Here is a 12,379-nt window from a genome sequence, read left to right as displayed (position 1 = left end):
CACCCTCAGTGAGCCACATTCCTAAAATGGCACAGAATCACTACAAGGAGCCAACTGAGCTAATTTATATGAAGGCACTTTGTAAAACCTAAAGTGCCAGAGAAATGAGGACTCACTGTAGGTAGATTACCTCGCTCAGTTGTTTTCACGTACTCACAAAGGCCTCCCGAGGAAAGTAAAGCATTACCTCAGTGTTTCTGAAATAGCTGACCACCTACATCTATTTAACAAGCTCCCAAGGGATTCTGATGCACCCTGAAACTTGTCAGCTAAGTGACTGTAATGGTGGAATTGGAGGTACTATGACAGCACAGGGTTGGAAGTTAGGTTTGTTTGGAATGATGGCAGGTGTAGACTTTGCCTGTGTGTAGGATCAGCACGAACTCTCAGGAAATCTTAATTCTCATCCTCATGTCCTGAGGCACCACAGGCAGAGTGGTGCCCCAAAGCCCCCTTACTGCAGGGGACAGGCAGGCTTGGAAGTGCTAGTCCCTTCAAAGGAAGATCAGAAAAACACTCTAAGTCTTAAAAATATTACTTTTTACAAAAGTATTGTTTTTGGCTATTTGAAAGTGAGTAGGGAAGGTATATGATGTAGGGACCCCATCCCCAGCAATAAAGGCAGACACATAGGGTAGTACATGCCTCACCTGAAGGGGGTAGGGCTTAGAGCTGAGGTGCCATATTGTGCAGGAAGGCAAGGAGGAAAAGGCCTGGGGAGGAATGCCTCCCTTCCCTGCCCCCCAACGCCCCCTGTATGGCTGAAGTTGGTCCTTGACTACCCACTGACCCCTAACTTTGACCATTGCCAAGCACGCCTGGCTCACCACAACCCTCCAGCCTGCACAGGTTCAAGGGGCAGGATCAGCCTGTTCTGAAGGTGCTGGGAAGCAGAGTAAGAGGGACTGCCCTGTAAGCCTCTCCAAGGCCTCTGAGGAAGTATTTGATTCTCCAGGTCGCCTTTCCTAAGCAGATGGGTGCTTTGTGGGACCCCTGGGACTTTCCCAGGCCTTGAAACATAGTTCTCTTCACCTTACCAAATTCTTACCATCCTTCAGCCTCAAACCATGTGTCCTCTCATCCAGGAAACTTTCTGCAATAAATTCAGCTTGTACATCCCTTCTTCTTAGAAGTCCTCCAGCATTTGGTCCAGCATTTCATATTATAGCCTCCTTATATTGGAAGATACTGTGGAAGTGTAGAGGACTTCAAGACGTCTGGCTTAGTTGTCTCAGGTTTATAGATGAGGAAATGTCTGCAGTTTTTACTAACAGTAACAATATAACAACAGCTAACACAGTGAACACTATGTGCTGGGCAGTTGAAATGCATGAATTCACTTGTCTCACAATTAAGCTCATTTTATAGCTGAGAGAGCTGAGGCAGAGAGGTAAAGTAACATGACCCAAAGCTGCACAGCAAATAATAAGCAAGGCCAGGATATGAACTGTGGAAGTCTAGTTCCAAAGTTTTCATCTTAACTCACGCTGTCTTAATATATCTCATGCTGCCTGCTACTGTCTGGCTTGCTCATCTTCTCTTCTCTGTGTATGTCTCCTCTTCTTCAGTGCAGAAGGTTTGTCTTATCCTTCCCTAGTAACACCCCCCCACCCACAACCTCTCCTCACCACATAGTGGCTGAGCATACAGTAGGTACTTTAGAAGGTGTCCCATGATTAGTCATTGATAGAATACAGAACACTTCTCCTGACACCAGGTGGCAGCATTGCATTAGCCAAAAGTCAGTCAAGTAAGAATTGAAACTTTTATTTCTGGTAGAAATGATAAATACTTTGCATTAAAAATCTGGAATTCAAGTTTTCCTCATACTTCATGCTCCTCCCTTCCTGACCAAGAACCCTACAAACATATTTCTGTTTAGATGGGGAAAGGTGGTGTCTGCTCTTGTAGCCAAGTCTGGGGAAAGGAACAGGGGATCTATCTCAGAGCTGGGAGGTTCCTACTTGTCCCAGTGAGACCTAGGAGGCCAGTGATAAGTAGGATGCATTGTGATCTGGTGTAGGGGCTACAGTATCTGTCCCAATAGCCCCCTCTCTGGGGCGATAATGCCCTCTTTCTCGGGTAGTTGAAAGTACAGAGTGGCCAGCTTCTTCCTGATGGTTAGGGAGTGGTTTTATGTGGGGAGGTGGGTAAAACAAGCAAAGACACCTTTTGGGGTCTAAATCTGTAAAGAGTTAAATAAGAGAATCACAGGACATGATAATTTGGTTGCTTGAAAGGGGGGGATGAAGGAAGAGAGGAGGGGTACAATATAGAGAACCACCTTTTCTTCTGTTCTCAAGAAAGGCACACGGTGGGAGTGGGAGCTGCCAAGCCACATCCCGTTTCACAGTTATGAGTGATGGGGCTAGAGGCTCTGGGATTAGGGGAGGGGAGAAAGGGGGAAGAGCAAGGGAGGGAAAGGAAAAGGGAGGGGTGGAGAGCAGGGGAGAGGATAGGAAGGGAGGGGAAGGAGAGAAATAAGGCCTCTCTGGGGTTGGGAGAAGGAGTGGTGAGCCTTCACCCCAGCCTGGCTAGGGATCCTCATCCCAGGGACACAGCTGCCTCTGGGGCATGTAGAAGTTGAAGCTGTAGCTCTTCTGGCAGCTGCGGATGCCACATTTGTAAGGTGCCAGCCGATCCCGGCTATGGCAATACTTGAGCATGCAGGGGTACCAGGCCAGGCTCAGGCCATAGTGACAGACACAGGGCATCCCTCGGTCCTTCACCTGCCTGCAGCGAGGTAGCAAAGCCTGCTCTGTGTCCTTGTGCAGAGTCTTGAAGATGGAACTGTCCACACCTAAGGGAGAGAGGCAAAGGTCAAGAAAGGAGAAAGGGGGTATCCCCTAGCAAGGGGCCAGGGCCATTTCATGCATGGACTTTTTAGGTATCCCATCACCCCAATGAGCTAAATATTCTTATCCCCCTCTCACAGATGAGAAAAACAGCCCACAGAAGTTTAACAATCTGTCAGATAGTAAGCAGTAAAGTTAGAACTGGAACACAGGTCTGTCTGACTTCAAGGCCTTAACTTAGTCATGCTGCCGCCCTACATTTAAAAACATCACTATACTGGTTTGTGACAGAATAAAGGCGAGGGGAAAATAAGTAGGAAATCAAGACAAGCTTCTTAAAGGAAATGATATCTGAGTAGGACCGGGCAGGAAAAGGCCTATACAAACACACTGGGAACTCAGGATGGTCAGGGCAAGGAACAGATAGGAACGTGCACTTGAAGGGTACTGGGCAGACAACAGCGACCTGGGCCTTGGCTCAGCTCAGTGGCCAGTCTCTGGGGGACAGTATCAGGTTTGCAGCTCTGTCTGGGGTGCAACGTGTGTGTGTGTGTGTGTGTGTGTAGGGGTGTGTGTGTGTGTAGGGGTGTGTGTGTGTGTGTGTGTGTGTGTGTGTGTGTGTGTGTGTGTGTGTGTGTGTGTGTGTGTGTGTGTGTGTGTGTGTGTGTGTGTGTGTGTGTGTGTGTGTGTGTGTGTGTGTGTGTGTGTGTGTGTGTGTAGAGGTTTGAGAGCTCTTTTGGACATCTCTAAATCCAGAGCCACCCTGGAAGGGGCAGACATTTCTCTAGTGTGCAGCCAGCTGAGCAGAGGGACCAGGGACCTGAAATTGGAATGGTGACATCTCCTTGTCCCCTCTATACAGAGAACTTGAGGACAGCCCTAGGAAAAATACCAGGAGATCACCTGGCAGTGAGGTCACACAGGCCAGAAAGGCAAAGATCATACAAAGATAGGAGGAGGCCTCAGAGATCTTGGGATAAAGATGTTGGCACCAGAGGAGAGGAGAAATAAAGGAGAGGAATGGATTTCTAAGAGGTGGTGGTCAAGGTAAGTATGTAGGAATGGGAGTCCTTGGGCCCCACCCAGACCCTGATGTCTGTACCACCTCACATGACAGAAGATTCTCTCTGTGTTCCCATTAAGGTCAGGAATGAGATAGGATTTGCCTGGGAATCTCCCTCCACAGGGCCCAGCAGAGCCATAGTTCTGTGTGTCCCTACCTGGAGGGTCCCTTTCACCTGGCTGACTCCTCTCACTGGAGAGCCATACGGATGTCCCTTCCCTAATTAATCCCAGCCTGGTTCAGAGGTCCCTTCCCTGAACCCCACATCTCATCATTGCATTCTATCACATTTGATATGATACAGCAGTGGACAGCACCCAGCTGACCTTGCTCCAACCAGAACTTGACATCCTGCTGGCGGGTGTAGATGGTGTCCACTGCCTCTGCACACACATTGTGGAGATGGGGACTCAGCAGGCCCCCCTGACTGAAGTTTACAGCGATATCCAAGTGCAGGTGCTCGAGGCCCCTCACCTCTTCAGCCTGACGCACTGCCCGTGGATTTTTCTGTGGGGAGAAGAGCCACTCCCACCAGGTCTCAGAAGCCTTCTTGCCCATTTCCCCCTGATAACTGAGAGTCAGACAAGCCCAGGCTGGTTGTGTTTAGAATCTTGGGACCATCTGCAAGGTGGCAGTCAGTCAAACAGCACCCAGCTCCCACTCCTATTGGCAGAGAAACTGATACCCAGAGTATAGTCAAGTCTTTTTAGCTGGCTGTCTTTGGTGGCCCGATGAAGAGTTCAATCATGCTGTTGGGGTGGCTGTTGGAGGTGGGTTGACCAGGCAACCTATCCCAGGGTAATTGACCTCTGGGGTTCCATACTTCCCAACATTCAGGAAATTGAGTATCTCTGGAAGGGGCAGGCACAAGGAGAAGGGCCTATGGCAGGTAGAAGCTTTGAAGGTGAGGTAACTTGTCCAATGTTACCCAGATAATGAGGGCGGCACTGGATCTGAAGGCAGATCCAACTTCAGAGTCTAAGCCCCTAGCCTCCATCATAAATGGGGACAAGCTAACATTAGGAACTGGAGGAATATGGGAGTTTGGGGGTTCAGTGCAAATTAAAGGTCTAGGGCTGTGAGGTCAGGTTTAGCTGGAGCAAAGTCAGGGGGTTCAGGACTGTAAGGTGAGAGTAAGGTACCAGGTATGAGGGCTCAGATCACATGCTGGGTGCGACACTGAGGCTGGGGTGGTGTTCAGGCTTGGAGCCTTGCTGGCTGCAGTGGTGAGAACTCTGGGGAAGAACCTGGGAGAGGGCAGGCCCAAGGAAGGCACTCACCTGTCGAAGCTTGGCCATGGCCTCACTGGGGATGATCTCATTGTGGTGCAGCCGGGTGACAAAGCAGAGGGCCTGGAACTGTCTCTGACCCTTCTCCAGCTCCCCCAGGATCAAGGCCCGGAAGATCTTCACATACTGATGGAAAAGGGCAGGAGGACAGGGACCAGGTGGATATGGGTGGGGCCTCCCTGCCAGCCCACCCAGTGCTCAGCTCAGGCCCTGGAGAGGACATGTGCCTGGATACTGCCCTGCAAAAGACACCTCCCTCTTTTTGGTCTAGGATTTTTAATCTTTCCCACTTAAACCAGTGACTTAAAAGAATATAGCCCAGATGTTTCGAAGCCTCCTGGGGGGCTTTGAATTCACAAAGTGAACTGCTAGAAAGCTTTTCAAAACAAAACTGTTTCAAAGTACAGAACTTCACCTTCAAGGGAACAGCACTGTTTTGGCACTTGGTTTGCTTATGGCTGATACTTCCCCCAGGTGGCACCAATGTGTCACACTGATCAGGATGAGTCAGGACCACTACAACCATAGGACCCAGGCCTCGTGAGGGACAGGTTGTACTTTTTATAAGTACAGATTCCAGAGTTTCTTTTGCTGACATTCTTATTCAGGTTTGGGAAAATGCCTAACTATTACTGCTCCTCAAAATTCCTCCCAGACTTCTGATCAGCCAAGCCACTCAGGTAGAGGTGGTGGGGGCAGGACAGGGTTAGGAACAGATGCCAGCACAAGCTGCCTTCAGCTGTTGTTGCCTTCTGGAGTGAGGGAACTGGGATGGCTCACCTTTCCCTTCCCGTTCTACTCCCCTTTCCTGATGGTGTTACTAATGGCATTACCAGGAGGCCAAGTGCTCCTTCCTGTTACTGACTCACTAATGAATGGGAGAGGCTGGAGTGGGGTCATGGGATGGGGTCTCCTTCCCAACTGACTCCTGGAATCCTGTGCTCTGACCCACCTGCACCTGAGGTGCCTCCCTGCTCCCACCCATCTCTGTGTCTTGCCTGACTGCTCCCAGTGAAAAGTTACCAGGTCCTGGTCAGAAGTAATTTAATCTGTCAAGGTCCCCCTGCCTAGGAGACACCCTGGTGACAATGATGGTTCTCTTCTTGGAACACCAATGGCCCTGCACTGGCACTGAGAGTGTAAGGCCCAGTGTAGCTCATCTATCAATGTATGTGCCCTGGCCTCAATCACTAAGACAGCCCCCATGTACAGTGAGGGGTGCTCACTGTACACCTGCTAGAGTGTAAGTGCTCTGAGAACAGGGTATAAGATACCTCTTGGGTTCCTGGTATAGGCAGTGAGGGGCAGTGATTCCACCCCAACTCTGCAACGTATTACCTGGCACCCAGGCATATCTCTCAGCTTCTCTAAGCCTCATTTGTAAAATGGAAATGAGAATACATTTACCTGACAGGGTTGTGATGAGGACTAAATAAATTAATGTGGAGGGCACAGAAAATGCCCACACAAAGTAAGTGCTCAGAAAGTACCAGCTGTGGTGATTATCATCATTGCAAGTGATCAGCACATGTCACAGGTGATCTGAACAAATGACTGCTGTCATTTCATAAATCCTTATGTACTTCTGAAGTCCTTTGACTTTACAAGGATGTTTCTCTTACTTCCTTTTACTGTGAATGCCCTCTGGAACAATGAGGTGGGGAAGTGTATAAGGAGAATTTCCACCAATATTATAGAAAGGAAAACTGAGACTCAGCTGGTGAGAAAGGTTCTATTAGGTTCCTTACTTTCCCAGACTTGTGGGAAAAGTGGATCAGAGCTTGGGTTCATCCTAGCTTCTGCCTAACAGAAAATCTGTTCTTGGGCTACATGTCTGGAGTCTCCTTGCCCCACCAGCCTGGCATCTGATCTTCTACTCCCTCGAGGGGAAACTGGAGCTAGTACACTTTAGTACTTTTCACTCCAGGCTCAACTCCTGTCGGGTGAGACTTGATAACAGATTTCTACTCCTAGGGTATTTTCGGCAACAACCCTTTAAAAGAACCCTGTCTGGAATATTCATGACCCTTTTTAAAAAGTATTTATTTATTTTTAGAGAGAGAGGAAGGGAAGGAGAAAGAGAAGGAGAGACACATCAATGTGTGGTTGCCTCTCATGTGCCCCCTACTGGGAACCTGGCCTGCATGGAATGTGCCTGGATGGCACATTCCCTGACTGGGAATGGAACCAGCAACCCTTTGTTTTGCTGGCTAGCACTCAATCCACTGAGTTATACCAGCCAGAGCTTCATAATCCTTTAAAAGAACCCTGTCTGGAATATTCACAGCATCTTCTCAAACCCACCTCCTGCCAATACCCTGTATTTTGAAAGGTGCTGGGTGGTCCCAGTGCTCGGGGACATCACCTGCCTGCCATTAACAGAAAAGCATTTATTTGAATTCTTAGACCAGAACAGAGGATGAAAGAAATCTGAGTTACCCCCCTGCATGTATATTAAATAAAAATATCATCCACAACAACAACAAAATGCTACCAAAATGGGAACACAACTGGGGGTGAAGAGAGGGAACAAGGATTTATCATTGAAAAAGGATGTTTCCTCAGTTTTTCCCATTTATTTGGGTAGGACAAAGATTTATTGAAGTTTATAACTGGAAGGGACAAGTAATTGTTATTGTGAGTCAAAAAAAGGGTATATTGTCCTGTTTAAAATCTTTACAACAAGAGGTGGGAACTATGATTTCTACCAAGTTTAGAATGGGTAACTTGCTCAGGGTCATGGGACTAAGAGAAAATGGAGCCAGAATTTTAATCCTGTAATCAGACTCCAAAGTCTGGGCTCTCTTCACCAACCACAATGTGTAATTGCCTACTAGATCAATTTGTCATATTTCCTTGATGCCTGGCTAAAGAAACTGAAACTCAGGCCCAGAGAGGCAGTGCTAATCTGCCCTTGGCCATGCAGCTGGCAAGCAGCAGAGCCAGAATAAGATCCCCCTTCCAGCTGTGCTTGTCCACCCTGCGAGTCCTCTGTATACCTGCCTGCAGAGTATAGCAGCTCCCCACTCACGGTTCTAAGTAACTAATAAACAACAGCATCTGACACAAATATTGGAGTAAGATGAGGAAGGACACCCTTCTAACATGCCTGTCTGCCTGTCCTGTGGCCTCTTTAAACCCTGCATTCTCCAGTTTTCTTAGTCCTATTTTTCCAGAAAACTATATTTTACTTGCTGGTCCCTAGGAGGGAATGGGCAGCCCTAGTTTCTGTGTCTCTTTGGCTCCACCAATCCTACCAGTGCCCCTCCTACCTTCTATTCCCTACACCTCAGAGTCACTGCTAAGGTTCCAGGGGTCCCTTTTTCTATAGCACAAGGGAAGGGCAGGGGAGAGGCTCCCCTACTTCAGAGACCATCTGGACAGATGGAAGCCTGGTTTCCAGGCTTCCTCCTCACTAGAGAGGGACCTGGGATGATTCACCCAGATGTGGCCTAGCACCCAAGACAGATGGCATAGCTGAGAAAAAGCCCATGTCATAGGGCTAGAGGTAGGGTCCTCAAACTCAGGACTAAGGCTACAGCTCCCAAGACAGGAAATTTCTGTATGTCTCTTTCCCCCCTGACTCCTAGAACCTGCAGCTCACCAAGTACAGGCCACCAGGAATAAATGTACACTACAGTACCAGGGATGAAATCCAGGCTATGCAGAGGGTGTGCCAAGTGTGCCATGGAGAGAGAGAGAGAGAGAGAGAGAGAGAGAGAGAGAGAGAGAGAGAGAGAGAGAGAGAGAGAGAGAGAGAGAGAGAGAAAGAGAGAAAGAGAGAGAAAGAGAGAGAGAGCTCGCGCAAGTGAGCCTCTGCTAAAGTCTGTTGTGGTCTTCAGTAAGAAGGGATTAGGTATGTTAGGAATAAAGGCTCGGGAGGCAGTACTACCTGTGTTCAAACACTTTTTGCTGATACTAGCTATGTAATCTTGGGGGATTAACTTAATCTCTCTGCACCTTAGTTTCCTCATCTGTAAAATAACTAAAACTAGTAGTACCTTCCTCAAGGGATTATTATGAAGAAAAACTGAGTGAAAGGTTTCAGAACATAGTGGGCTGATCTCTTTAAGTGTCTTTATTATATTGTTACAGCCACTGGCCCTGTTTCAGCTGTGATCTGTTCCAAACCTGCAGAGGCAGGAGTAAAAATTTTTCTCTTAGAGATGCACCTGAGACCCAGAGAGGTCAAGTGACTGCTCTAAGGCTCTAAAGTAGTCAGCAAATCAGTGGGAGGGCATTGATTAGCATTACTTGGGCCATGTCCTTCCAGCCACCAGGCTGGGCTGGGGGTTGGGCAAGACTAAGGCAAATGCCCCTATCTTCAAGAGGCTCATGCGAAGTTAAATTCCTACAACCAAAGTCAGTGCCTTATGATAAGTCCTGGGGTGAGTTTTATGCTAAATTCTATGTGGCAAAGGATATATGGAGGAATGGTTTTTGTTTCTTTAATGAAGGGACTTGAAGTAGAGAAGGGAAGACTTCCCAGGAAAATGTCAGTGGTCCTTGGCAGTCAAAGGAGGAAGGGCCTTCTAGTCAAGAGAGAGGCAATTACAGAAGACAGGAAGGTGTGAGGGTCTCAATGCCTCAACCTGACACATCCCTCCACTCTACTGGCATCGGATCTACCTAAAGCCCTTCACAAGCTCCTTTTGTCCTCTCTATAAAGTGTACCCCCCAGAGGCTGGCATCTGGGTTTCTACAGACAGCTCCTCTTATGCTCCCTGAGCATTGAACCAAAAAGCTGGCAGTTCCCAGAATGAGCAAAGTCATGTACCTTTTCATAAAGCTGATTCCTCTGCCAAGGATGGCCTGTCTCAATCTGCATATCATCAGCTTTCCCCATTCATAGGTAGGCCACTGATCCATAATCTTTGACACATGCTGTTTCTCCAACAAGCAGTTGCTCCCAATATCTCACCAGTAGCAACCAGGCTCCCCAACACCTTCTCCTGCCCCAGGCTCACATTATACCTCAGTAGCTCGTTCCCATTCCCCCACACAGATGCTCATATGAGCATATTTTCTCTCTTACAATCCCTCCATGGAGCCTCCACCTCACCTCTTTCTCTGAGTCACATGCAACAACTCTCACAGACCGTCTCCCAAAGTCTCCCACACCATCTCTCCCTCACTGAGTTCCCCCAATCTCATACACAGCCTCTAATTCTTCATCTCACACACACCCTTTCTCACCAGTCTAACAAGCTCTTTACACGTGATGTCACATGCACCTTCCTTCAGTCAGTCACACACCCCTTCGTATGTAGCATCTCTCTGACACTGCTTCACACACATCCTCTCATAGTGCATTACCTCAGCTCCAGCCCAGCGAATCTCCTCTCCTCCTCTACCCTTTGTACCCTCCCACTCCCTGCTGCCTTGCCCACCACTAGCTCCTAGCTTCCTTCCCACTCTCTAAGTGCCCTTCTCCAGAAAGCCCATCCTGGATAGGGTGGTGAGGCTCTCCTGTCTCAGACCTCACTGCTGACCCAGCTTTCCACCACAAGGGAACCAAAAACTAAAGGGGCCAGGGTGGCAGCACTGCCCTTCCTTCAATGCCCCTCAGAGCCCATTGCTGTACCACAGTTATTGTACAGCCTAAGCTGGAGGCCATCTCTCCAGTGTTCTCATAAAGCAGCTTTCCCCCACTCCATTCCCAAATTCCTCATTGCTCTTAAACTGCTGGGAGTTTATCCTGCCATCTTTGTCTCCTTTCAACCACACCAGAGTGAGTGATTCTGAGGCCTGGGATAAGTCAATTTAAATATTCATTCCTCTGTTCCTGGCTGGGGAACTGCTTTATGGCTAGAGAAGGGGCGAGCATAGAGAGCCAGCCAAGAATCAATGCCTTCCTAACTCCATGTTGGCTGCCTTGTGGGAGACACAGGTACACCTTGGCTGCTCTGCCCAGTATCCATGGGGGAATGCAGTTAACCCAAAGCGGGCCAAGCACATCCACAGGCTGATGCCCAGGGACTTAGGCTACCCCCATTATGAAATGTATGTATACCCTCAGGGCTAGGCTGGGGAGAGAGGCTTCTTGTTACAGGGCAGTGCCCTCTGCCCTCTTCTACTACCCCCACCCCCAGTCTGTAGTGCTCTGTCAGCCAAACCCAAAGGTCACCACTGTCCTGAATGCCACGGAAACAATGTGAGGTTTTATGTGGATCATCTGTGCCCCAATGTCCTGCTGACTTAGGGCTCCTAGGATGGGGATCATAGCTCCCTCTCACCCAGATTCCCAGCTGCAAAACCTCCCTTCCCCCTCTCCTTTATTGGAATCCCCAGTGGGGCAGCAACTTAAACGTTTGCCAACTTAAAGGATGGAAGCTCCTAACAATGCTTTAGTCCCTAGAGCAGAAAAAAAAGAGCTAGAACAATCTGCTTAACAGGGCAAAGAGAGCAGAAAGGAAAGTCTTGCCCAGGACTGGGCTGGCACCACTATTTCACTTTTCATATGCCTGTACTATTCTGCTTTGCAAAGACCTCTTACTTTTCACAATAAGACTGCAACCATCATACTACTTGGCCCTCTTGTGTTCCTGTCATGTCTGATCCTGGAGATCAGAGAGATCATGGCTTTTCAAGTCACACAGCCAGTAGTGGGCAGGAAAATGTATGCAAATGTATGCAGTAGTATCTGTGAGATCTGTAAAAATGGTCCCCACAGCTCCGTGTCTCCACCCCCACTCTCTAGAGGCTATGGAAGGAAGGAGGAAGGAAGGGAAGAATCTCAGGCACAGAGATGGCAAGGAGTTGATATTCACCAGGGGTGACAAGCTTGTGAAGAAGGGACCCAGCCCAAGTTTGTATAGAGGAAAGTTACTCTGTGGATTTGTTCCTCTGCACCAAGGCTTTTTTCAGCCTACTTCTTCCCTTTCCAATATTGAGGTTTCTTCATCCTTCTGGAAGGAGCCTACTTAAATTCCACAATATACACAGGAAGCATCCCCCTAATCCAGGATCATTAACTACTGGATCTTGTCAAAGTCATTTCATAGCTCTGAGCCTCAATTTGCATATCTGCAAAATGGAGGCAGTATCTACCTCATGGTGCAGTGGTAAAGATCAAATGAGCCAGATGTATGACAGCAACTAACAGTGTGTGATATGAGTGACTACCTGATGAGGGAGATCCAGATACACACAATTCTTATCTCAAGGCTGGACCCTCTGTCTTCCTGTGGAATCAGAGTCTTTCTGGGTTTTTCTTCCTCCTCCTTCACTTT

General features: G+C 48.4%; 1 protein-coding gene across 1 annotated transcript in view; it reads right to left on the bottom strand.

The window, feature by feature from the left end:
* Positions 1 to 1,751: 1,751 nt before the first annotated feature.
* Positions 1,752 to 12,379, bottom strand: part of OAF (out at first homolog) — a 37,839-nt gene continuing 27,211 nt past the window's right edge. Inside the window, exons 2-4 of the mRNA XM_045839049.1 lie at positions 5,139 to 5,273; positions 4,185 to 4,365; positions 1,752 to 2,800 (exon numbers count right to left, since the gene is read on the bottom strand). Of these exons, the coding sequence (XP_045695005.1) occupies positions 2,535 to 2,800; positions 4,185 to 4,365; positions 5,139 to 5,273 (582 nt within the window). The 3' untranslated portion in view covers positions 1,752 to 2,534. The remainder of the gene's footprint in view (positions 2,801 to 4,184; positions 4,366 to 5,138; positions 5,274 to 12,379) is intronic.

This window comes from Phyllostomus hastatus, unplaced genomic scaffold (assembly GCF_019186645.2).
Source record: "Phyllostomus hastatus isolate PE091 unplaced genomic scaffold, TTU_PhHast_1.1 phas_contig_113, whole genome shotgun sequence".
NCBI lineage: Eukaryota > Metazoa > Chordata > Mammalia > Chiroptera > Phyllostomidae > Phyllostomus > Phyllostomus hastatus.
The sequence above is the reverse complement of the archived record's forward strand: the minus strand, read 5'-3'. Positions and strand labels throughout refer to the sequence as shown.